We start from the raw sequence: 26386 nt of genomic DNA, 5'->3' as shown, positions 1-26386 counted from the left end.
GATTAACTTAACATTACTGGATATCTGAAAGGTGAATTACAACCCTTTCTTCTGATAATCCCTCTGACTGACTCTGACTCTTCTATATGTCTGATCTGTTTCCTTGTCTCAGGCAAGAGTTCAGAGTTCAGTGCACTGGAGGAGAGGAGGGATCTAAGGGGGCGACTGTCTCCCAGCCAGATGGACCAGGACCAGCTGGTAGTCAAACAGTCCGGTCTCACAGAGAGGGTAGGAGTGACGAATTCTCAAGGTCAACAGTAGCTTTCCTGCCAAAGGCTACTATCACAAATTTTGTTTTCTTTTTTGTTGTTATTATTTCTTATTTGTCAGGGACCAGGCACAAAACATGGAACTCATAAAAAAAGAAAACCATGTATGCAACCCCTGGTCCAATACACACAGTTAAAAACAAGTTATAAAATAAACATATCCAATATACAAGAAAAGTAATCAAATGATCAGAAATAAGAACCATAAAACCATGAAAAACAACTGGTGCTCATCAGTTTGCCAAGGGTCATAAGGTCATTTACAAAAAATTTGAAGCAAATCATTTTACAGTGAGAAAGATTATTCACAAGAGGAGTGGATGTCACCTCGAGGTCAGATTGTACAATGCTCAGAGAAACGTAAAAAAATGGGAGCTACATCTCAGATTCTACAGGCCTCAGTTAGTGTGTTAAATGGTAGGTTTCATGACAGTACACTCAGAAAAAGACTGAAACTGATGGCTTGCCTGGAAGGGCTGCTGGGAGAAAGTCTCTTCTCTCTCAGGTTAGGTTTGCAAAGCTGCAACCAAACAAACCTTCTGGAACACTTCTCTTTGGACAGATGAAACCAACGTCAAGATATGTGGTCATGAACAGCACCACACAAACACAACATATGAACACCTGCTGTCAAGCACGGTGGTGGAGGGGTGTTGACTTGGGCTTGTTTTGCAACCATAGGACCACCCTGCGAAGTCGTCTCTGTGACAGTTAAAGTTTCATGCAAAAGGAGAATGATTTCATGTACAGCAGAAAATATAAGACATATAAGACAAATATAAGAAAAGAATCGAGGAGATTTAAGAGAGCTGTCCATAAAAAAGCAAATCTCAGTTAAGTGAAATGAATATTGTAAAAAAATAAAAGTACCCACACACACACACACACACACACACACACACACACACACACACACACACATATATATACATGTATATAGTTGATATCAAGCACACTAGAGCATTGACTGCAAAAAGCTTCGTAGGTTTGAAATGGGATATGTTTACTGTGAGCGTCAGTGTAGCGCTGTTTTTTCCAGTAGGGAAGCCTGTTTGGGGGCTGAACAAACTAACATTGAAGGAAGACTGAAACTCCACTTAATGTATGGTAGTAAAAATCTAAGGAGCGGAAAGGGCAGCATACACATGCTCAGACTAAATTAATTTGACTTTGCACATGTATGTATATCATACTTTTTTTAATGAGTTGCTGTAGAATTACAGTTTACATATTAAGGTAATTACTGTATAAGCAACCATTGTGTGTGTGTGTGTGTGTGTGTGTGTTTGTTAGTGTAAATAAGAGTGGGGAGCGTAGTTCATGAAGGGTTTCCTTGTAGTCTGTTCAGGTAGACCTCCTGTGCTCACGAGGACGCGTGTCTCCCTCCGCGGCCCCCCATGGTTGCCCCTCCATGTTTTGGGGGAAAATTGTGAAGGTCACTGGCCTCCTCCCCGAGGACCGTTGAAGAAAAACCTAATTTTTCATAGTGCACAAAGCAGCCATTTATGATCACACTGCCCTCATTCTGCTGCTTAAATCTAATGATCTCGCACTGCTTGCTTTGCTCTTGGAATTCATTTTAAAACCGTGGCTATAAATAAAACGTATTTAGGTTGGCTTGTTTATTTTGTGAATATTTTTAGAAGTGTGAAAAGGCACTAAACAGACGAAACTAAAGCACAGCTTGTGGATATTTGATGCTCAAACCCAAAGAGTAGCAATTTGAATCTGAATATTTTGTTTGGTGGTGACTCATAAGTCAAGAGGTTCATTATGAAACTCCTGTCAAGACTCATTTATTATGCTGAAAGCTCTTGTCTTCGTATTATTTCCTCTATGTAAAAGCAGCTTGATTTTTTTGGCAGCTTTGCTTTTATGTGATGGTAATGCAGTTTGCTCATCAGTACCCGAGAGCCAAAAATGCTTCCTTGACTTTGACGCTAACATTCAGGCCAGCAGCCTTTCATTCACACAGATTTCTCCATCAGCACTTACAGCTGAAGGGCTCATATCACTGAATGTATCACATACATTGCATCCAAGTAACCTCCGTTTAATTAATCAGTGTATTGTACCTATGTCAGTATGTCTCATTTGCCCCATATATAGCAGCCAGAGAATATCACTGTGTCAAAAATATGATTGGTCAGTAATTCAGAATTGCTTATTGGCTTTCAGTGTTAACATTGATTATCAGTTATATTTTCCAGCCTTGAGCATTTGTAGCTGTTCCATGAGACCTTGTGTGAAACATTTTAAGTCAGCATTTGTCCGAGGTGCCCTCAGCTTGAACCTTCTTTCCTCTGTAATTTGCATTGACTACTGTGATTGAAATTTCTCTTGATAATTTCCACATTGTTCATAAACCTGCACTCTGCATTTTTTGGTGGGATAAATGTACAGGCCCACCTGGAGTATAGGGTTTCTAGTGCTAGTTTTTGATCAGCTAGTTTTTGATCAGCAACACACTCTGGAGAGCTTCTCAGTTGGGGGTTGGGGGCAGTTTTCACCCTGCCATCCAACAGCTACAGTCTCACAGCTGGAATATGTCCCTTGCAGTCCTAGGGGCTAAAATAACAACAACCTTAGCCCATTTTATGCCATAACTTTGTGATCAGGCTGATGCATTGTGACTAGTACGAGAAAAAAAAAGTTTCTCCAAGGACGCTAGTCTTCCTGTCTCCATTTCTGTGTAATTGTCGCTTAGTATTTTTCTAGCAGTGAGGAATCCCAAGATCAGACGACAGACTCGATCTCTCCAGTGTGTCCTGGGTCTGAGAGTCTCAGAGTCTTCCTCCTGTGGGACATGGCGAAAACACCTCACCTGGGAGGTGCTCAGGAAGCATCTTAATCAGATGCTTAGCCCTCTTTGGGTTGTCTCTTTTTTAAAGTAAAGGGGGAAATGCTGTACTCTAAGCCTCTCCTGAATGACTGAACTCCCGAGGAAGTATTTGAGATTTTCTGTCTCTGAAGAGGCCACCTTTCCAATATACACATATCCATATCCACACATAAACAATATCCACAGTGGTAGGCCAAAACTTAAATAACTCCAGAGTTGAATACCAAAAGGTAATAGGTGGTATAAACACAAAAGTAATAGTTGACAAATCTCAAATACACCAATTTATTTGGCCATGCCAACAAACAGAAACTAGCATTTCTACTTAAGTACAGAATGTCTTTACCTCTGATTGTTTTTAAAAGAATCACATCATAATTACCTCACTACAACAGGTACTTTAGTTACATCCATGCAGATGATGTGCCGATCCATCTGTCAGTCTCTTGTTCCTGTCTCCTTGACTCGTGTACCCCATGACACATGAACTTCTCCACTTGAATAGGAACTCGTCCTAAGCCACTGTGGGTATTCCACCCTTTTCTGGCCTCAGACATAGAGGTGCTAATCCTCATTCCAGCCACTTCACATTTGGCATCAAACCACTGCCTTCATAGATTGATGAAGTCACATCACACGTCGATAAAAATAAAAGATGTGACCCTGAAACCAACCAATCTTGAAATTGCACCTTGAATTTCTGTCCATAGTTATCGTCAGAATCAGTGTTAAAGGGCAGTTCTGCCAGAGTCCATCAGCCACTGGAACAAAGATGAACTAAATGAACTAAAGGAACCAAGCTCTCACTGCACTGCCCCCTGCCCCCGAAAAAATGAAAAACAACCAAACAAACAAGTTAAACTGCCAAATATATATATATATTAAGCAATACAATTATAACTAATATATGCAAATTATTATTTAAAATATCATCACATGGTTTAATGAGCATTTCGTTTTCATTTCATTTTCTTGTAATTATTTCAAGGTTGAGGCTTTAAAGGGTTAACAATTGTCCTAATAATGCATACCGTCGAAGCACCACTCACAGGACACCGTGGGGGGCTTCAAGCTGAGGTCAAATCCCTTGTCCAAATTCACAAATACGAGTCAACAAGTTGGGCAAACTCATAAGCATCCTCAAGTATGATTCTTGAGTAAATAAGGAGCTGGTCCAGACTTCTCTTACCAGGAATAAAAGTGCATCAAATAAAGTTTTAAAAGCTTTTTTTTTTTTTTTTTTACTGAAGTTCTACTTCTGTTACACAACATTCCAACTTCATTCATTGCTCAATCCAGTGTGCCAGCATTTGCCTAATTGCACCAGAGTAATAAAAATGCCAAAAACAAGAGAATTTCACCCACCTATATCTTGAAACCACACGTGAAAAACAAGTGCCACAATCTGTTTCGTTTCCCCTGTAGATTTAAGGGTTCTTTGAGTGCCGTGTCTCTATATCATAATGTTTGTGGCCCAAGTCAGTTGAACAAAGTGTGTGACAATTCAAAAACATACATTTTGCCAAGCTTTCCTTAAGGCTCTGAGCTGACAGAAGACTGTTAACATAGTGCTGGTGAAGTCACACCTGGACTCTTAAAGCCTTCCTCTGTGTCTCTGTTAAGTCACTCTTCGTGATCCCTGTTGACCCCAGAAAATTGCACCTGAACCAGGATAAACCTTGACCTAGTTTGTGCGTTGGATGGCTTCAGGAGGTTGGAGAACATGTTGGGGTGAATTCTGAACCTTCTGTGTTGCTTTTGGAGGCCTGCTAATGTGCATTTTCTCAGACACGGACATCCATACCCTACTCCTGAACACTTAGAGATTGCCTGCACAGTACTGCGGTGTGGCAGTCAGTTGGATAAAGATAACTCATGCTGAATGATTTCTGACACCAACTGCCATTTGCCAGTGCCCTGTGGAATTTTAAATCCCCCGGGTCTCTCCGTAAGAACCCTGTCAAAGAGATAAAGTCTGTTTTTAAGGATTGTATTACTGTCTTCTTTTACTGTTCTACCCCCCTCTGTCCCTAGTTTGTTTTTCCTGCTGGCACAAACCCATTCATTTATGCTGCAATTTGAATGGAAAACAGCCAGAAAGTCAGACTGTCTCAAAATTGTAAAAATTAATTACTTTCCCCAGAGAAAGAAAATGCTTAAAAGCCCTCCTGAAGACTGAATTTTTTGATGAAAGTATTCCATTAAACCTCGTAGCCTTTGACATTTCTTCTGCTTCTCATGTTACCTAACTTTAAAGTCAGACATAAAGCCTACTTTTCAGCTCTTTTTCACATGTCAGAGATCTCTAATCAGATGTGAAGTCTGTACTGATTGAGTTTATGTATGTATGTGTAGGTTTTGAATTGCATTGTCCTTGCTGGACACATTTGTGTTAAGCAGTGCATGACCAGCCGCGTGTTTGTGAGCACTAAGCTTGCATTATGAGTTTGCCATTTTTACACAGATCACAAGTGTAAAAAGCTGCTGTGATGGCCTGTAAGGGATACAAGTATCCCTTACAGGCCATCACAGCAGCTGTCCCCATGACCCAAAAGTTCACTCTATGGTAACATGCTCTCAGCAGTCCCTCCTCTTTTCCTTCCATTCTCCTTGTTTGTTATCCCACATTGTGTAATTACTGTCAGTGATGATACGTAAACAGCTTTCACAATCAGCTGGGGCTCTTTCACAGAGTCAGCACTCAGGGGGTAATTTGAGGGGAGGGAGGAGCGGGTGAGCTGTTCAAGTAGGACAGTAAGTTTTTGGGCAGCTTGGGGGCGATGGACATCCGCTCCAGCTGTGTTTAGGAATCTGACAGATAGTGCACTCCATTAATTCCCTTTATTAAGCCTCTGGGTCCAGGCCAAGCCAGAGAAAACGATTGCAGCTGTAACCCTTCACATGCTGGCTGGAGTGCGCACTCACGGCCAGATGTCGCCCTGGGTGAACCACAGATAGAAAGAAAAGAAGACTGAGGTTGTGAAATAGTTCCTGGATAAGGCAGAAAATTTATATCTTTGTTGAAAATCAGGTATGAATTCACAATGTCATATAGCAGAAAACGAGAGAATACGCTTCCCAAGATACTTTATCAGATAGATAGTTATCAGATACCCAAATGTAATTACATTAGGTCAGTGAGAAGATATTGCAATCCTGAGATGCTAACTGAATGGGCTGGATTCTGATCTTATACCACATGAGCAAGGCAGCAAGTTTTGGCACAAACACCAAAGACTTCACAAGGGCCTTGAAAATGATTCTCTTGTTGCTTGCTGGCAGATGAATCAAAGCAAGATTATCCCTTGATGTTGTCTGAAATATTTATCAAAAGAGACAATACAAGGAGTGGCAGAAATCATAAATATCAAGAAGTATAAAAACTCTAATTCAAAGCACATTTTAAGGGCCTGAAAAGTCTTACACTTTGGAGCCATAAGCAAGGCTCAAGAAACAGATACTTGGAAATTAAAAAGAAGAAAAGAAAAGGACTCAAAGCGACCATATGGAGGAATAAAGTATACCATGACATAAAGGCTGGTTTTTGTATAAATTGCATTTTCGGCATTATTGCAGAATGGCAGTAGATGACCTCAAAGAGCAGAGCTATGTTAGGATTGGGCTCAGCTCACTTTAGGGAATCATGAAAGCTGATCGAGGGTGATTGTGCTCTGAAGCAGATCATAAATAGCATGGGTGTTAAGCGAGCGCAATTCTGGGCCCACGGTAAGCCCTGTAAGCCCCGAGTTAGTGCAGAGGGAGGACTGGGATTACTTGCTTCTCTCTTTGGCTTTACAGTCACCACCGTATGCGTGTGTTGTGAAGGACAATGAGTTCAAGCTCACTTGGAGATGTGAGTGATGAGAGTTAATGATGCAAGCAGAGCAACGGAATAGATGGTGGTGTAGGAGGGTTAAGCAGTGGTGGGGTTCTCCACACCAGGCTGTTATGGCACCCTCCTGGGAGCTTCCTGCAAGGAGCATGGTTAATCCGGAGCAGCCCCTGGCCTCCTGCTTTACAGCTGACTGGGGACAAACTATAAAAAAGCGTCATCTCTGTATTTTGTGGAGTAAGGGCGAGGCGCTGGCAAGAAGCCCATGTGCTGCAGCCATGTATGAAAAAGCACAAACAACCCTCGGTGTCAGGGTAGGGTGGGGCCCTTGAGGAGTTACCAGGGTAGCCTGGTCATTGGGTGCATCAGGTAGTTGGGTGGTAGGGATGGTGCAGGCTAAACAGGCACAGATGCTGATGGAAATTAATTTCTTGTGCTTTATAAATAAAAGACAGTTTGACTAAATTAAAGAAAATCTGTGTTTCCCTGACCTTCAAGCTCTAAGGGGCTGTATCCATGCAAATCTAGTTTTAATGGTCACATATTTTATTTTTTAGAAAGTCAATGAAGTCCAGAGAATAGAAGATAGTCCTGATAAAGCTGTAGCTGTGTTCTACATTAGAGCTTGTGATATGAGTGTTCTAATAGTGTACTGCAGCTTTAGGTGTGTATAAATTCTCAGTCCCATTTAATCCAGGGTTCAGACATGATCATCATTTCAAGCTCATCTAGCAACTTGAACTAATGCTCTAATACTATGCTAATTCCAGTTTCAGACACAGTGAGTTTTCTTGGAATGTACTTATCATGTACATATCATTCCAATAAGTACAATTATTTACATCTTTACTACAGATTTGCCTGCAAAACACTGTTTAAACTGCTGTGAGAGGACAATCCGCGACCATCTTTGCAATTACTGAATATGCATATGGAGAAGATGAATATAGTCACCATGATGCTGCCCATTGACTTTAAGGTAGTCATTTTGAACACTGAATGTCAGAATTTTGGCCATTGCATCTTGGTTTTGTGAAACTAGAAATTATCATGTTTAGATGACAAGGGTAAATCACAGGGTAATAAAAAAGCTAGAATTTCATAGACAAGAACTAAGCCACAAACTTCTAGGACAGACTGAACATGACAAACCCGGTTAAGGGATCCAGTTTAGTAAGTCAAATTAGCAGCTGTTGGTGTGGCAGCTTTTGGCTGTAGCTACCTGTGTTGGTGCACCAATCAATCTGCACAGAATGAGACTAGCAACAACGTAGCAACGAGTGATTATGGAAAAATTAGTCCAACTCAATGATTTGTAGCAGTGATAGGGAAAATAACTATTAGCAGCTTAAAGTAGGTGCCCCCAAGAAAATGTTTCTCATCTATAAGGGAAGTGATTAAATGAGGTAGTAAAAACATTAAAGAATTATCCATGCAACTGGATCCTGATGTAATAAAACCCAAATGTTTAACAGAAATGAAGAGCTGCTGTGCTGGTTGAGGAGCCAAAGAGTTGGGTTGACTGGGAATCTGGAACATCAATTTTTGTGGTTTTTATTATTGTTATTGTCATGAAAGAACAAAACAATATTAGCAAACTAAATCTGCTTATTGTAGCAGGCTGTAAAATTGTTTATTTCTGCTGTTAAGTTGAACATATTAACATGGCATCTATGAGGGTTGACTCACTTTTGGGCCCTCAAGTGGCCACTGCAGTTTTCTTCATTTTTCAGGTATTACTCACCATAATTGGTTGTTGGGACATTGCTACAAATCTCTACGTGTTAGTGCATAGAGTGGTTCAGTACTGTTGTAGAATAAAAGAAATGCAAGGCTCAAATTATACATGTATAGGATCCTTATGCGCGTGCATAGACAAGAGGCATGAAGATTTATCGCCCATCTATTGTAGCGCCTGAATTTACCAGGATCCTTTATCTGAATCCTGCATTCTGCACCGTGTATATTGAAGTAATGGATATTTTTTGTTGTTGTTGTTTGTTTATGTTTCTTTTTCTCACAGTGTTGGATTTCTTTTTGATGTGGCTACGAGAGTTACAGTTTCAGCATCACATGGCACCGAATATACATGGCGCTCATATCCTGTAGTATTTATAAAGTGCATGCTTGTTAGTAAGTCAGTGTTATTGCTTTAGTTGTGCCAAAATACTTAAAAAGATGCATAATCACCAATGCTCCACACACAGCTGTTTCCAGGAGTCCCTTTAAACACAGCTGCTGCAGTGCTGTGCGTTTCAAACACTCCGCCCATGTTGTTCCTCCCTTCTCAGTCCCTAAAGCTGTCACCTCAACAACGGGCAGTAAAAGATGTTTTTGTGCTCCCCATGTCCTCAGAGAAAAACACCAAAAGCACAGAGCCAAGTGCGTGATGACCGTAAGTGTAGTTTGTAGTATAAATTTCTGAAAAGGGCATTTGAAAATGTGTTAATAATGGTGGCAAAGTGGCTGGGTCCAGTGTTGAACACTGAGACTATTGTCTTGGCTCTCTTGGAGCCTGCTGGAGAGATTAAGCACCAAGAGAAGAGATGAGGTACAGAAGAGAAGAGGGAGGGAGTGGGTCGCAGGGTTGATTTGACGAGCTTGGATGGTGGTTTGGAGCGTATTGCAGGGGAGGGGGGGCTCGCTCGCTTGCTCTCACTCTCTTCATCTCTTTTTAAATGAGAAGTCGGCAAGGGCAGCTAGAGGCACGCAGTGTGTTGTAGTGCTCTAGGGCCATGTGGTTTGTATTAGTGAGGACAGGGTGTCTGGCACCAGCATAGAGAGTGGGTGGTGCACAGGGAGTTTAGGTTGTATGGGGTTGAGAGGTTACAGGACATTTGGATTTCAGATACGGGAGAGAAAATGAGATTCCACAATGAGGAAGACCAGGACAGTATTGATATTATCACCCCTTACTCTGTCTTTAGCTTAATACTGCTGCTCTTTAGATTTTTAAAGCCAATCAAAATTTGACATTTTTGGTTTGGAATGTATTTCAATGAGCTAAAATACTTTGAATACTTTGAAATACTTTACTGAAAACAGTAATACTCGAAACCACAGAAACTGCGTAATGGTGATTGAGTCTAAGACAGCATGGCAGAGCTGGGTACTGGTATGAGTCTAGACAATGCCGATGAAGATGAAGCAGATGGAGACTTAGATGAGGCTCTTTGAACGACCAGGTTGAGGAAGACATGAAGAGGAGGTGGAGAGAGGTGCAGGGAACAGAGGCTGATTGGCTTGTTTGAGGCAGATAAGAAAATATCAGAACACAACAAAAGAAATGAGTTGACACCATAGGAAAATGGGAAATTATGTCACGGTTTGCCCTGGCAGACCGTGGGGATGTGTGGAAGGAGGACCCGAAACCTGGACTCTTTAGTGAAGACAGTGCGTTTATTTACAGTGAGGTAAATAACAGATGCATACAAAATTCCCGTTGCTTCCTAGACTCCCGTGTGTGTGTTCCCCTCCGTGCTGTCCTTCTGGTTCCTCGTTCCGCCTGCAGGAAAATAACAGAAGCAGCCGTCAACACTGACCCCCGCGGGCATACACGATCTGCACTACCGTACACTGACGCACACTAACTTGGGATGTAACGCAATGATCCCACACCGGTGGGAGCTCCAACACTCTCCTAAATAGCTCCCCCGACGAGCCCTGATCAGCAGCAGGTGTGTGGCAGGGACTTCAGGTGTGGCCAGTCCTCCAGCAGGGCCACACCCATTAGGCCTGCAAGTGCCTGTCATCCATCCTACAGCCACACACATATACACACACACACACCCTGCCTACACATACAATAAGTGGAACACAGACATGACAGCATTGTGCAGAAGACACACACATCACAAAATAATAATTATAATAATTATAGTCCACCCCGAGTCCCCGGAACCGGGTCCGTGACAAATTATGTGAATATTTTATACAGTAGCTACTGATTATATAAGATAGACCTGCATTCATCTATTTTCTGCCACATATCTGAGTCCAGGTTGCAGAGACAGCAGTCTAACCGGAGGTGTCCAGACCTCCTTCTCCCCAGTTACCTCCTTAAGCTGTCCAGGAGGGAAACTGACACATTCCCAAAGCAGGAAAGAGACATAATCCAGGATTGCTTCCCAGTTGGACGCCTGAAACACCTTAACTGGAACTTTAGGTTATGATAGAGCAATGAAAGCCCAAGCTCCATCCATATTACTGCACTGTTCCTTCTGCTCCATTCTTCCCCCACTCACTAACAAAACACCTGAGATACCTGAACTTTACTGCTTCTGTGTCTGCAGTAAACAGGAATACAAGAGTAATAGTCTATAAAATAAATAAATATTAAGGTAGCCTTTTGTTGCACTTTGCAAAAACTCCTGTCTTTATGAATAGTGGGTGATTTTACAGTGAGTACCATACAGCAGAGAGAGTTCAAGGCTTCTCTGAAACTCTGTAAATAAAATAAAGTTTAGGTTTTATAGAGAAAAGACTTCTGAAACTTCTCAAAGTCCTTCTGATAAACTGGTAAATGAATTCAAAGGCCATGTGTGATGTGCACAATAATGTGCATCCTTCTAAGGCTCTGTTGCTTTGTTGTATTTGTTTGTTGCTCTACTCCAGCTTGATCAGATACTGATGTTGCAGCCAGCGGTGGACTCAGACCAGCACAGTGTATCAACAGAAGCCATGCAACCACAGAACAAGGAGAGAGCCTATAGGCAAAAACTGCTGGCCTATCAGGAAGCCCAACAGAGACAAGTCCAACTTGTTCAGAAGCTGCAGACCAAGGTAGCTAGAAATGGATCTCACAGTTTAGACACCTCTACACGTATGCCTTGAAGCTTCCTAACCATCTGTCTTGCATTTGTCTTATATAAGGTGATTCAGTATAAGAAGAGATGTGGGGAACTTGAAGAGCAAGTTCTGGAGAAGACTTCGGAAACTGAAAAGATGAGATTGTTGGTGTGTTTTTACGACAGTATTAGAATCAGTACTGCTTCGGTATAAATTAAAAATTTAAGTTTTATAAGCCTACTAGAGTCATCTAGAGGTTCATTTGCTCCTTACACCCAACTGACTGTTAAGCTGATGATGCATGTTTAAGACAATCTTATTAAGCTCTTTGTTTTTTATAAATTTCAAATGCAAATGATCTCGCCTGATAAAGAAGGAATGTGGCACAATGCCGGGTGATATTGATAAAGTCAGTCTTAATTATTATCACAATTGCATTACAGTCAAATAATTAAAAAAGTAATGTTTTACATTTTTGCCCTTTTTAATCTCACACAAAATAATTATTCAAAATTAATTTAAATATAATTTAAAACTATTAGCTATTATAACTCAATCTGGAATTTATTTTAGAATCACGTTTAGGTTTTCAGACAAATGAGCATATTGTAAATGTATTGGGTTTGAGCAAATATTGGTACTTTACCTATACCATTTTACTACTCAATATACAGTATCACCATTACTAATGAGTTCACTGTTTAATAAGCAGTAGACTCTGTTTTTGTGTGATCTTTGACAGCTGTTAACTTGGGCAAAGTTAGATTTTTGATGCTTCTCTGCTCTGTGGACTTGCTTTCAGAAAGTACCACTTTTTTAGTTCCATTTATATAAAAGATGTATGTAGCCTCTGTGACCCACTGGTTTTTAACACTGAAGCTTTAGTGTTAGCATTTGTCTGCTCCGTGTTGCTTGTCTTGGATGCAGGAGTAACCTTATTTTGAATTTTATTAGCTAGCACTAACAAGCTTTGTAAACAAGCCATGTCCAGAAATTGTACAGATGCACAAACACAACATCTTCTAATTAGTGATAAGTAATATAAATAAAACACTACAATTTCCCTCACCAAAAGTTAAGCACAATCTTCCTGGGTGGTCTGTACCAAGAAAACCCTATTAAAATGATTTTTTAAAAATGGCTGAGGTTAAGTGTACTGATTTCACTGAGGCCTGAGGGCAATGATTGGCTAAAGCCGCCCGTGTGGGAACACCTATAAATCAAAGATACCAGGCTGTAAATTTTAGCTCAGTTTTGGTACTAACCTCAAGTGGCCATTAGAGGAACTGCATTTATTGGCATTGTCTTTTACCCCTGGAAAATGTCAAACACTAAATGTACTGCATTATATAGTGTATAAGCTGTTTTAGACACACAGGTAAACTTTATTATGTCCCACTTTTATTCAAATGCACTTAAATGTATCAGATTGCAAAGCCCACGCAGAGACTTTTGATTAGTACACTGTAATTATGGTGATTTTTGTATATGGCCTCATGGTTATCAGGATGCCCGTAGTAGTTTTGTGTGTTTGTTCAGCTGCAGGGCCACCTAGACAAAGTCGAGTACCTGCAGCGGGTTGAGCAGGATCTCAACGTAGCTATCCAGAATAAGTCAGCTCAGCTGGAAGAGGAACAGAAAAGGTGAGTGGTGGGCACTATGCAGTGGAGGTACCCATGTTACACAGGCAATAAAAAAATGTGTCTTCTACTCATAATTAATACATAACACTGTAAAAAGTGCACAAAGTAAAAATCCATAAATCAGAAAAGCTGTATCAGAAGGGAGGGATGCAAGAAATTTGCTTCTGTTTTCTTTTTCTGTTTCGTCTTGAGAAGCAGAAATCAAGTTGAAATATTTCTGAGAAATGTTTGGATCAGAGATATTCCCAGTAGTCGCTCGAGCTTCCCTGCAGTTCTTCCTTTCCCCGTGCTGCAAGGGAGAGGCTGAAACCTGCCCTTGGCAAATGACCTCGGCATCCAATTTGTCAGAGAAAATTAGTGGGACTGTTTTGACTCTGTTCTCCAGAACATTTTAATAATGCTCCACATTAAACGTGGGCCAACCTCTGGAGCCGAGGCCAGATTTTAATGCCCAGTGATTTATACAATTATGGAGCTTTATTTGAAATACCCGTGGTGCAAAGTCTGCCAGCAATCAGTCATTTTTATTGCCTAAATATCTCACTTATTGCAGAGTTACCAAGCTCTGTTCACTTTAGCACTTTGTGTAATATAAGTATAGTGTAGAGATAAGTCCCACAGCTACCACTTACAAGTCCTCATTATTGAATCCCTCTTTCCTCACATGTCAGTTCCCTTTTAACTCGATATCATCCCATTCATGCAAACAAGGGTTTGGCTGCCTCTCAGACAGATAACCAAGCAAAACAATGTAGCGTGCTTTACTGTAAGAGGGTGTGTGTTGAGTGTGAGAATGATGTAAACATTTGGTAAATGACTCTACAGGCAGATCTGGTTGATATTAAATCTTATTCAACACAGATATTGTAAAACTGTCACACATGTTTACCCTGTAAGCGCAGCTGGCAAGTGTGGATCTAAAAGAAATATATGTTTGAGTGATAATGCTGACTATAAGAAGTTTGGGCTCTGTGACAGGGTTTATAGGAGGCTGTCAACACGGCTATTTGTCACTTTGTCATACGATGGGTTTTTTCCAGGAGTGCCAGCCTCAGCCAAGTGAATTCCATGCTGCGGGAACAGCTGGACCAGGTGGGCACTGTCAACAAGGGGCTAACCGAGAGCTTATGGAAGGCCCGTGAAGATGCCGAGTCGTGTGATACTCGTTTGCGGAGAGAGCAAGAGGTGAGAAAAACCTCAGGAATGAGGTGCTTGAGGCAGAAAGGCAACGGGGTTCATCCCTTTCTGTATAGAGATTGTGCAATTAAACTCCTGTTGAGTTCACATGGGGTGGGAATTCCATTCATAGCCAGTTTTGTCAATTCATTCTCATTCCCTGTTCATTTCACTGCTATGATTTTTGAGTTGTTGTTTCCTGTGAAAACATTCCAACTGCTGAGGGGGAGGAAAATTTTGTGCAAACAATCTGGCGTTCGTGCTGTAAATGGGCTACATCTGTTGATTCAGGGAAATCCAATTATTTGTATGTTTGCCAGCGTGAGTCCAGGAGTTCTATTATTGCATCTGCTTGGGATCACAATAAAATTAAAGGTTGCTATAAGCAGCCCACACCACCTTAACGCCAGGTTCTACTCCGGTTTGCTGCTTGTCTCTGCAGACGTGTGCCTCCCGGTTGAGTCGGGAACAGGCTCATGTCAGAGCGCTGTGGCGCCAGGCCGCCTCCCTGCGGAGCAGTTTCACCCAGCTAAGGACGTTCACTGACAGGTGAGTGTGGCGTGCTGCCAGAATCCCTCCGGCAAGTCAGAATTCCACAAAACCCCCACCTTCTCCTGTGAGTCTCACGACTGTGACAACAATCCACCTCTCTCAGCCACACATCAAAGTGGAGCAGGTCAACAAGGTCATTGGCCCCTGCTTATTGTTTCTCACTGTGGGGAAATACTGCTCAAGGTGCCTGCACTCACTGTTAAAATCATCCATCAGGACGAAGCCTAAGCTGTTGTCTTCAGGGAGACTTGGCTTCTATAGTGCTGAACCACTGTATTGTAGAGTACTTTGCTTTTATAGTCAGTGCTCAGTTCATAGACAGCTTTGTCATGTCAGATGCTGAGCTGCAACTTAAACTTAAGACACTTCAAAGAGAGCTCAGTTCTCAGAGCTTAATCATGAGAGGCATTCATCATCTTTTAAAAAAAAAATTAGGATAAAAGTTTGCAACTGAATGTAACCATCATCCACTTTTCTTATGCTTTAAATAATTTCAAATGTCATAACACATTCTGCAATCCTTATTTTCAACAGAACTCTGTCTGATATGCGTACCGAGTGTGTCGCAGCTAGCCGGCAGCTGCACGCTGCCTGTATGAATTTAGAGGCCAGAGTAACACAAGGAAGCCCCTGTGGTGGTGTGGAGATGTCCGCTCTGGAGAGGCAGCTGAAGGACAAGCTGAAAGAGGCTATGCAGCTTCAGGCTCAGTGCGATGCAGAGAAAGTCAAACTCAATTCCAGGTAAAGGCCTCCCCAAGTACAAATGTCAAGATTAAAGTCAACGTGTCAAGATTAAGTACAAGATGGTAAAGTTAAAGTCAACATCTCAGAATTAATGTCGGGATGTCAATATTAATATCAAGAACAAAGTCGAGATGTTTAGATAAAAGTCAAGATGATGAAAACGAGGTGAAATCTACTGAGTTAACTTTATTCTTGAAATGTAAAGTGTAATATTGACTTTTTACTTTTTCTCTCAAAGCTTTAACTTTATTCTCAAAATGCCAAAACTCTTCTTCCTCTAACTTTTATTTTTTCAGCTCAGCTTTATTCCTGACATTTCAACTTTTTATTGACTTTATTCTCAAAAAGCAACATACCTAAAAGAAATCTACCATGTCTGTCTTTTAACTTAATGTGGTTCTTGTGTTCCTTTGTGAAAATGTCCTATGGTTACCTTCATTTTGTTTAACAACCATCCACCGCTGGTTTCAGACTGAATATAGTAACTGAGTAACTCAATCTGTGGGTTAGACTAACTGCTCTGGGCCGTCACTATTCCATTTTCATAAACTGAAACAGGAATACTGGCTTCAAGGTCATGTGCAGTGCGATTGGTTGATCATTTAGGAAATTCTTATTTTTCTATGCCTGAATGAAAAGACAAGTATAATCCTTTTGATGAAACCCCAAACCTTTATATATGGAGTAAATCTAGTTCTTTTATCTAGTAATGGGAATCAAGTCTTTTGTGCCATCTCTTGTAGACTATGAGCAGAACATGATAGCATTGATGGTCTAGAGGGAGGAGTACATCCCAGTCTCTTTCTGTCTTCTCCTTGATGTCTCCTGAACTCTCCTGAACCCTCTTTTCATGGTCTATCTAGAATCCTGGAACTGACCGACACAATGAAGCACCTCCAAAGCCAGAACAGTGAGAAAGATATCAGCCTCAACACCATGCAGATCAGTCTGGACAGGATGGTAGGACCTTGGGAATATATGGTAGGAGGTGACAGATAGCTAAATTGGCTCTAGTCTGGACCTGAGGCTTGATAAAGTCCATAACTTCCTAGTCTAGAGGGCTGCAGTCTGGGGAATGTCAGACTTACTCCATGTACGCTGCTTATCTGACTTAAATGGTTTCCTGCTCAGGAGACAAGGCGAACCGAGGATAAAGCAGAGATGGAAATACTCCACACAGAGATCCAAGCCCTCCAAAAGATTTTACACCATGTTCACCAGGTCGGAACAAAACAAAGTAGTGAATTAGATTGTGAAGCTGTTATGCAATGAAGTCAATAATGCCTTTTATTTTTACTATAATTTCTTTATAGTTAGTGAGCAGTGAGGGGGACGGCTGTGGCCCTGAGAGTGTGTCATCCTCGCCTCTTCATGGCCGTTCTCCTCTTAGGAACGCTACTGTGATATCAGTACAGAATGCTCTCTCCAAACACCAGAAACAAACACAGGTATAACAGTTATCTAACACACAGTCTGTGCGCTTCTTCTAATTTATATCTGAAAAAGTCAAACTTTTGGGCATATACTTGTAGTATGTAATTTCAAAGAAACAACAATCTCCCCACTTTGTAATAACAGTTTTGTGTTTATAAACACACGTAACACATGTGTTTATGTGTTAAGAGTGTGTTTGCCTTGCAGGTTTGTGTCTTTGATTACATGCTTTAACATTACCTAGTCCTCTTATCCACAATGAACTTTAAATAGTTTAAATAGTTTATTGCCTATAAATGGAATGAGCTACACAAAACTGTGAGGACATTAACTACTACTATAAGCTACTATGAAGTGATTTTTTTTTCATTTTTTTACTTTTTCTGTGATCATTATTTGTCATATTTGTCAACTTAAAAAAGTTAAAACTTAAAAAAAAGTTTAAAAAGTTAAAAAGTTAAAAAAGTTCCTACCTCAGCTGGACTGATCAGAATCAGCTGATTTGTTTTTAGGGTGTTTAATAAAGACATGAAAAACTTTCATACCTTCACATTCTGAATATTTTCCAAGTAACAGGGCCACAAAGCACATAACGGAAACTTCGCAGGTTCAGAGTCAGTTCATTTTTGCAGCATTTTTGAGCCATTGTAGCTTTACAAATCCAGGAGAATGTGAAATTTTCAGGGCTGAAAAACACATTTAAGATCTGTTGATGCAACGTGGAAATGTAGTACTTTTACATCCTCTGCAAGTGTCACAGTCTAAACTCAGAATCGTGGGTTTGAATCCTTTGGCTTAAAGCGCCTTAAAGTGACTGTTGTTGTGACTTGGCGACTTGTTGTAATGTGGCGTTGTATGGGTAGAATTTAATGAATTGTATTGGCGATTCTAAATCAGCTTCAGGTATGAATGAGTGTGAATGGTTGTCTGTGTCTCTCTCATTGTTTCTTCTCATGTAACTCTGTGTTATGTGAATTTTTATGTTGCAGCCTTTCAAGCATAAAAAGCTCAATCACTCACACTGACATATAACCTGCAGGAGCTACGTGCACGTTTGGGGGCTGCTCTGGAGCAAGTGGATACACTGCGCGAACACCAGCAAGAGAGGGACGCTGAGAGGAGAGAGTTGGAGCAGAAGATTCAGGATGTGAGGCGGGAAAGTCAGGAGGATAAAAAAGCTCTGGAAGAAAGCCTCAGGGACAGCAACAGATATCACCGCTCACTGGAGCTCATCTCCAGGTACATCCTCACCAAGTACTTCTACTTCTTTTTCTTGACTACACTTTGATTTTGGCATTTAGAAAGCTATTGAACATGCTTTGTCTCTTTCATGTCCACTGCTTATTTCTTTCACCACATCACACAGTGAAAAAAGCAGCCTGGAGAAGCTGCTGTCGGGGCTTCAGCAGGAAGTGGACTCCCAGCGTGCTGAGATGGAGGTACTACGGAGCTCCTCGCTAGAACTTCAGAGACAGAGGGATCTCCTGAGGCAGCAAAGGGAGGATCTAGAGATGCAGCTGGCACGCCAGAACACGGAGGCCCAAAGAGGGTACAGCAAGATCACAGAGAATGACCATTACACAAAGCACATCCTGACAGGCGTGATTGTTTTCAAGCCCCATTTGTTTAGAGTTCAGATCAGTAACACATGTCATTCTCCAGCCGGCAATGCACCCACATGACATTTGGATGAAAATGTAAATGATTTACATAGCATTACTGAACTCATGCATGAGGGATACTTTTCTTTCCCATTTTCAGGGTTTCTTGGGCTAAAAAATTTGATTAGCTGAGAATTGGAGAAGGACATGCAATTGAACAAAAAACAATAAAAACAGAAAAAAGAAAACTCGGCACTTATGCCAACATTTCTTCATTTTTTTTTAAAGTACAGATGGATTACTGTTAAAGGGATCGTGTGTGAGACCAGCAGAACAGTGGTGGGGAGTTAAACATGTGATATAATTTCTGTTTCAGTGAGAGGAGTTTGCAGGAGCTCGAAGGGAAGCACTCGGATCTGCGCAGGGAGCTTGTGATGGTGAAGGAGGCTCTGAGCCAAATCACCCTGCAGAAGGAGGTGTTGGAGGATGACAAGGCCAGCCTCACTCTGGCTCTCTCCAAGGTTAACAACTCAGCTCCTCAGCGCAAGTTTTGCAAAGTTTCTCTGAGATCTGTCATAATTCTTTTAATATTATTTGAATCACTCTGCAGATTGAGTCTCAGAGTGCTGCGCAGGAACTGGCCTTCAACAAACTCCAGAATCAGGAGGCGGCGCTGAAAGATTCTCTCGACAAAATGGCCGCCCTTAGTGAAGGCTTAGCAAAAGACAAGGTGGAGCTCAGTCGTATTCTGCTGGAGGTCAGTAGCCATGCAGTTCCCCCATAACATACAAAAAAAGTAGAGAGCACGAGGTGAGATGACTAACTTGCTCTGCTGTGTGCTGCACTGTGAGTCACAGATCTGTCATCAGGTGCTCCCAAACTTACAGTATATAAATCATATAACTAATATATAAAGACTATAGGGTTGATTTTGATCAAGAGCATATTATTTGATATTATTGACTTGGAAAATTTCTCTTGGTCTCACAAAGTCATATAGCTCTACTCTATACCTGCAGTTTTTGTATCCTGGTGATTGCTGAAATTAAAGTTAATTTAGAAAATAAATAAGTGCCCAGAGGTGTAACCAAGCAGACTTGCTACTAGAAGGAAAGGAAGTAAAATGAAATATCCTGGCTTCCCTTCCAGACAGAAGGAGAGAAGAGGGAGCTCTGTGAACGTAGACGGGAAGCCGAGGCGGAGCGGGCAGCAGCCAGAGAGGATGCAGCGCGGGCACAAAAGGAGATGATGGATCTGCTCGCCGAGAAGCAAGCCCTGGAGAGCTCCCACAGCCACTTGCAGGATCTCTGCCAGAAGCTAGAAGCAGAGCTGAGTCTCCTGCAGAAGGAGAAAGCTCAGGCCCTGGAGAAGCGCTCGCAGGTCAGGCCGCTCACGCTCCTCCCTACTCCCGACGCCTTGGAGAATTGGCTGATGTTATTAACAGCTTTCAGCAGGTTCACGGAGCTTGTTGTCACATTAAAATGCATAGGAGGTCCTGGATGCATCTGCTGTGTTTTTTCCTCTCACATTTGATATGCAGCGCTCCACTGTGTGTTTTATATGTAACTTGGGACATAACAAGCAGAGGACCTTGGTGAACAAATGTGAACTGGAAAAGATAAATAGACAGACATATAATATCCAGCAGGAGTTTTGGTGAAAGCAGCAATAAATTAACACCTAAAGTATTTCCATTCTTCCTCAGCAGATCCAGATCCCCCTGTTCCGTCCTCTAAAGAATGAAAAGAATCCTCTCCTGCTGTATTATCTGTTCTGAATGTGAAACTGGGATATCCATGTTGATCTGAGCAAAAATATAACAAACCTAAAAAATCTGACAAATTCCATCCAAACATTTTTAGATAGCTTATCTGTAAAAATAAATCAAACTTGGATGAAGCAAACCCTGTAGCGGCATGCATCGCACTGAGCTCATGTTTCATCCCCATATTGGGGGCCTACACACATCCATAACATTGGTGTAATTCATCCACTTGAATATTTACCTAAGGAGAGGCTGAAAGACATTGTGTGCTAATATTTAGTTAGTGTGAGTTCATTTTTTTTGTTTGGTCCAAAATCAAATTATAGTGATTGTTGCTTTTCAAACATTCTGCCGCAGTGAAATATTAGAAATAGCAGGGGTTGGTTAAATATAGTGTGCTAGTGTGTCAGTAACTGGTACAGTATATTAGGGTCATTCTGAGTACTTACTGATAAGACTAATCACACCTTAAACACTGGTCAGCACCAATTAATAGTTTCAATACACTGCACCAACTTATTGTCTCTGATGTAGAGGAACACAAACAGCCATTGATGCAATGCATGTTTGACCGGTTTTCTAATAATTCACTGGTGGAAACTTCAAAAGTGTCTTTTAAGTTAAACTTCAAGACTCAGCATGTGGAATAGGTGGCTACTCAGAACAAGTTACAGCACTGGAAAGACTTCATATGGAATCACCCGACTAGTGTCGTGTGAAAAAGCAAGTTTAGTACAGCCAGTTAATATCTAGCTTGTAGAACCACCTTTATATAAGCAATAAGTTGATTGTTTTTTTTGTATGATATTTTCAGTCTTTCGCATGGTTGTGGATGAATTTTGGCCCGCTCTTCTTTACAGGGTTGCTTCAGTTCATTGTGGTTTGCAGGTGTTTAAATATGCGCAGCTCTCTTATGGTCTTGAAGCCTGGACTTTGAGTTTGTCATTGCAAAACCGTGATTCCTTTTTTTCTCCCACTCTGTTGTACATTTGCTGCAGTTCTTGGGGTCATTGTCCTGTTGCATGAGCCAGTTTGGGCCAAGCTTTGGCTTTCATACAGATGGACTCACATTTTACTCTAAAAAACTTTGGCATGCAGAGGAGTTCGTGGTTGATTCTTTGACTGCAAAGTGCATCACATCATCAGCCCTCCTTCATTGTGTTGACAGTTGATATGAGATTTTTGTGCTGTGTTATTTTTCTCCAAAAGGGGTGGTGTCTTATGGTCAAACATCTCCCCTTTGGTTGTGTCTGTCAAAAGATGCAAGTTTGTGAACAAATTGTGGTGTCACATTGGTTGTAGAGAAGAGGCTTCTTCTTGCCAACCCTTCCAAATAAGCCATACTTGTTCTTTTTTTGCCCCCCTTGTACTTCGATGAGTCTTTACACACTAACTAAGGCTGTAGAGAGATGAGACAGTCTGACATTGGGGTGAATTCACACTTCTGGGAAGGCTTTGGTTGTGTGTTAACACACACTGTAATGCTCCAGATCAGACAAAATTTGTACTTTTATAAAAGCTGTTGACACTTAATAGTGATCTACTAATTAAGTGCATCTTTTTAACATATGGCTAGTACCTACCCTTTTAATTCCTACAGAAGCTGTGAGAGTGGAACCCTGTGAAGCTTCTTTCTCCATATGTATATATTGTATGTATTATATTTTGTATAAAAAAAAAAAATGTAAGGTTGGACCCGGGAAGCTTTATTCACAGTAAGACAAGAAAAGATGGGCGTGTGTTACTCAGGTGGCTGCTAACAGTGGTAATGGAGCTCTGGGAGAATCTTTGAAATGGGAGAGAATCAGTTAATGAAGTCCAGAGCTGTGAGGTTGCCTGAGATTGCTTAATGATTCTCAGCTTAGAAATCTTACTTTGTCCGGGGAGAAGGGTGAGACAAGGGAGGGGTAGCTGGTAGGCAGGCTGGCAAATACTTGTTTCCAAAGAAAGTCAGAAAACATGAATGCAGATGAAGAACAAATCCGACTGTGGTCTTTTGACTCCACTATAGGCAGCAGGGAGGTTTCAAAAGCAGTAAAGCAGGAACTCCAGGAGGTAAACTGGGAAGCAGATCAAACGCAAGAGTTACTTTGCGAAACTTGCAGAAATCTCAGTTACACGAGGTTGGCCGATTTACCACCAAAGTGGAGGCGACAATCTGGTGGAGACACTGCCACAGCCGGTCCTTAAGTACCTAGTACTGATGAAGGTAATGAGTTGCATGTGTGCAGAAACAAACCCGAGAAACGACAGCTCTGCCCAGCTCTTCACCTGAGAGCAAGACAGAGAGAGAGAGAGAGAGAGAAACCGACAGCATATACTCATATGAACTGAAAGCTCTTGTGCTTATTATAGAAGCAAATCAATATGCTTTTAAATTAAAATAAAAAACAAACCTTCCCTCAAAATGATTCAGTCCATTCTTCAACTTATTTTCTTTGCAAACTTAAAACAAAGGATGTGTGAGACATTTATTATTTATTTTTGGAACCATTTTGTTAGTTCCATTATTTCACAGTTGAATCATGTTTCAGTGCAGTTACTATACTGTTACGGGGCGCTGTGTCTCCTAATGAATGTTTATGGAGGCAGGAGGTCTGTCTAAATTTAAAATCATTAGAGCCAAATTTTTTAGTGGTTTAGTATTTATTTCTGCTAGAATTTTCATGTTTCACAGGGTTCACCCACCTAAAAGGTTCATTGTCCTCCCCAAAAGACACATCACTGTAGTTTCCAGGTCTGAAATCTTAAACCAAAGAAATTATTTAAACTCGCAATCTTTGTAATGGCCTCCAGGGGGCCACAGCTCTAGTTCCAAAAAGACTCCATATATAGATGTCTGTGTGAAAATAGCCGTCAGCTCCTCTACTCTGTGACCTCAGGGAACAATTTACTAATTGATTGCTTTTTTTTAGGCCATATTCAATCAAACATGAACTTTATTTGACAAATTGTGATGAGTTTTGGAGTCGGAAAAGGGGATTATCCAGGGTATAATCATGAGATAGTCCTCTGTTTCACAGTCAGATCTGCCCCTCATTTCAAGACACTAAGATGGCAACAGGACTTCACTAACCACTGGTTGAAGTCATGGTGTCCCTCTCTCCACTCCTCTGCTACCCTGTGTCTTCTTCAGTTTGGATATTGCTGAAATACAAGTTGTTCAAAAGGCATCTCTGAACCACATCAGCTAATTTGCTTTCAGATGGAAAGGAGCAGCAGCGCTAAACTCAAGGGCTATGTTGGTTGCCCTGTTTAAAGGCTGACCCAGACACCCTTCAGATGAACCTCACCCCGCCCCCCACATAGCAAGCAGGTCTGGCCCGGATCTGGTATCAAGCCGGCACTGCTGGCTGACTTCTGGCACGATAAGACATATGTCATCCAGATATGGGTCAGGTCTGGCAATGTAGCCACTGTTTGTGCGATGGAATGCCATATCTGGCCGATTGTGGTTTGGTTTATGTGGCCCAGGCTCATAGAAAACAGGTCTGGCCCGGATCCGGCATCAAACTGGCACTTCTGACTGACCGGTGTCATGGCAGGGTGTATGTCAACCAGATGTGGGCCAGGTCTGGCAATGATGGCACTATTTATGTTCCTATTTTCCTATTTTAGTTAGAAGATCCAAATGTCTTGTTGCAATACTATACTGCTATGGTAGCCAAAGTTTCAAATGCAGGTTTGACAGGTTTGTGAGTGGGCACTTTATCCAAAACCTATTGAGGGTTTACTCATGTTTACCACTGGGTGGTTGTAGCTCAGGAGGTAGAGCAGGTCACCTACTGATCGGAAGGTTAGTGGTTCGATCCCTGGCTCCTCCAGTCTGCATGCCAAGAGTGTGAATGTGTATGAATTTAGTTAGGAAGCACTCGGTTTAGAGAAAATGGGTGAATGTAGCATGTTGTATAGAACACTTTCAGTAATCTTGAATAGTGAAAAGCGCTACATAAGAATCAGTCCATTCACTGTCTGAACAGAGTTTTGTCATGTTACTTTTGAACTATTATGCACATGTTGTTATTACATGGCTTGATTAAGGTACACATTAGGCTGACATCTGGGGCCAGAGCTGAAACTTCTGGGCAATGACAGGGCCACCAGTGTGTCTGCAACTGGTCTTGTGCTGGCCCATGTGTGGGCCACCTCTGGCAAACCTGATCTGGGCCACCGAAGGGCCGTCATTCTTTGCGGTATGTGGGCCATGTGTAAGCACATTGTGTGGGCCAGATCCAATCCATACCAATGTTGCTATGTGGGCCCTTATATCCATGGTTTTTCTTTATTTCATTCCTTCAGTTGCCACACGCAGGTCGTGGCCATAGGTGAGGGTATCCATCTGTCTCCCACTTGTCACGAACAAGACTCTGGCTGAAAATAATCAAAAATGTATTTGTCATAAGTCTGTTGTGAATTGCAAATGCAATATTTTAATGTTTATAATGATGTTGTGTAAAGAAATGGGTTTTTTTTCTGCCTGTGCTCATCTCCAGGTCAAAAGGCAGTTGCAATCTGTGACAGAGGAGCTGTGTGCGTGCAAGAAGGAGCTTGAGACACAGACCGCAGCCATAAAGAGAGCTACCCATGACAGGGAGGAGTTGGCCAAGGACAAGGCAGCTCTGGATGTCAAGCTAAATTCCGCTGACCGAAAGGCCTGTGGTTTCACGCAGGAGCTGGTTGCATTGAGGTCTGTGTGTGTGTTTGTGCGTATTTGTTTGTGTGGTTGGACCTCTGAAATGTTTGGGACCAATTTGATATTTAAAACCAGCTTCACCAGTTTGTTTTTTAGCATTTGCATTCAGCATAAATTGGAGTTAGGCTTGTATCAGTAATGTTTAGTTTGAGAGTGCAAGGAATGAATGTAAGTGAGCACAGTGTCCTCAAAAGCATGGGTGTATCTCTGTGTGTTTGTTTAAATAAAACCAACTGCCGTCGGGTATTTACGGTCATTTTGACTTTTTTAAACAAATTTTACTTTCTAAAGCGTAGCGAGTCTCGTGTAACAAGAGTCTTTAAGTAACATGGTTTTATTTGGAAACTACGCTTGTGATGGATTATTGGGTTTTATGACCTTCTACACCTAAAAGGTTCAAAGGTCTTTTTTCAGCACTCAAACCGTTTTACCACTGTGTTGCAGAGCAGAGAAGGAGTCCCTGGAGACGGCCCTGTTCGAGAGCCAGGAGCTTGCCTCGTCTCTGGAGGCCGAGCGCTCCAGGTTGGAGGGGGAGAGGCGCGGCTTGCTTTCAGCTAACGAGGCCTTGACGCGTGAGTAGCCCTCTCCCTCAGAGACCCCACTGTTCTCTTTGCCAAGCCCCCCGGCCGTGAAGCCTTTCCAGCAACCCACAAGAGATCCATATTTCAGCTGTGAGCTCTGCAACAGCTGGGCTGCAGCATCACTGGAGCTGCTTTCTCAGCTGACCAGGGTCTCACCACTCTGCACAAACATACGCATGAATCAGATAAGCAGGGGTTAAAGTGAACTGAAACGATCCAGAACAGCCCTGCGGCAGCTTTAGTTGATCAGTGGTTATATCTGATAGGCAGTTTAATACATATTATTATAAATTAAGTTAATTTTCTCTGTGCCGCAGTCTGGCTTTGCTTACAGTTGATGCCATGGAGACACTTGCTCAACAAATCAGAAAATAATATTATCCCATGGTCACGCCTGCATACTTCACACACATCCTTTTAGACTCCCCTGCAGATGTGGTATTTTTCTTTTCTTGCTATAAAACAA

At 41.7% G+C, this 26386-nt stretch overlaps 1 protein-coding gene across 8 annotated transcripts in view; it reads left to right on the top strand.

The window, feature by feature from the left end:
* The window catches only part of crocc2 (ciliary rootlet coiled-coil, rootletin family member 2), a 43429-nt gene that overhangs the window by 3116 nt on the left and 13927 nt on the right, over positions 1-26386 (top strand). For 4 of the 8 annotated variants that reach the window (XM_085397340.1, XM_085397335.1, XM_085397338.1 and 1 more), the window contains exons 3-19: positions 113-228; positions 11558-11725; positions 11816-11899; positions 13271-13374; positions 14415-14559; positions 14993-15099; positions 15637-15843; positions 16710-16827; positions 16978-17067; positions 17160-17294; positions 18320-18534; positions 18647-18829; positions 19258-19402; positions 19492-19638; positions 20031-20261; positions 25140-25333; positions 25784-25911. In XM_085397340.1, coding sequence (XP_085253466.1) covers positions 113-228; positions 11558-11725; positions 11816-11899; positions 13271-13374; positions 14415-14559; positions 14993-15099; positions 15637-15843; positions 16710-16827; positions 16978-17067; positions 17160-17294; positions 18320-18534; positions 18647-18829; positions 19258-19402; positions 19492-19638; positions 20031-20261; positions 25140-25333; positions 25784-25911 — 2517 coding nt within the window. The remainder of the gene's footprint in view (positions 1-112; positions 229-11557; positions 11726-11815; positions 11900-13270; positions 13375-14414; positions 14560-14992; positions 15100-15636; positions 15844-16709; positions 16828-16977; positions 17068-17159; positions 17295-18319; positions 18535-18646; positions 18830-19257; positions 19403-19491; positions 19639-20030; positions 20262-25139; positions 25334-25783; positions 25912-26386) is intronic. The other 4 variants (XM_085397337.1, XM_085397336.1, XM_085397339.1 and 1 more) reach the window with 4 other exon arrangements.

Source organism: Rhamphochromis longiceps, linkage group LG23 (genome assembly GCF_057381845.1).
Source record: "Rhamphochromis longiceps isolate RC_006_pf linkage group LG23, R_longiceps_female_GT1.1, whole genome shotgun sequence".
Lineage (NCBI taxonomy): Eukaryota > Metazoa > Chordata > Actinopteri > Cichliformes > Cichlidae > Rhamphochromis > Rhamphochromis longiceps.
Note: the sequence above shows the minus strand (reverse complement) of the source record. Positions and strands in the feature narration are given on the sequence as shown.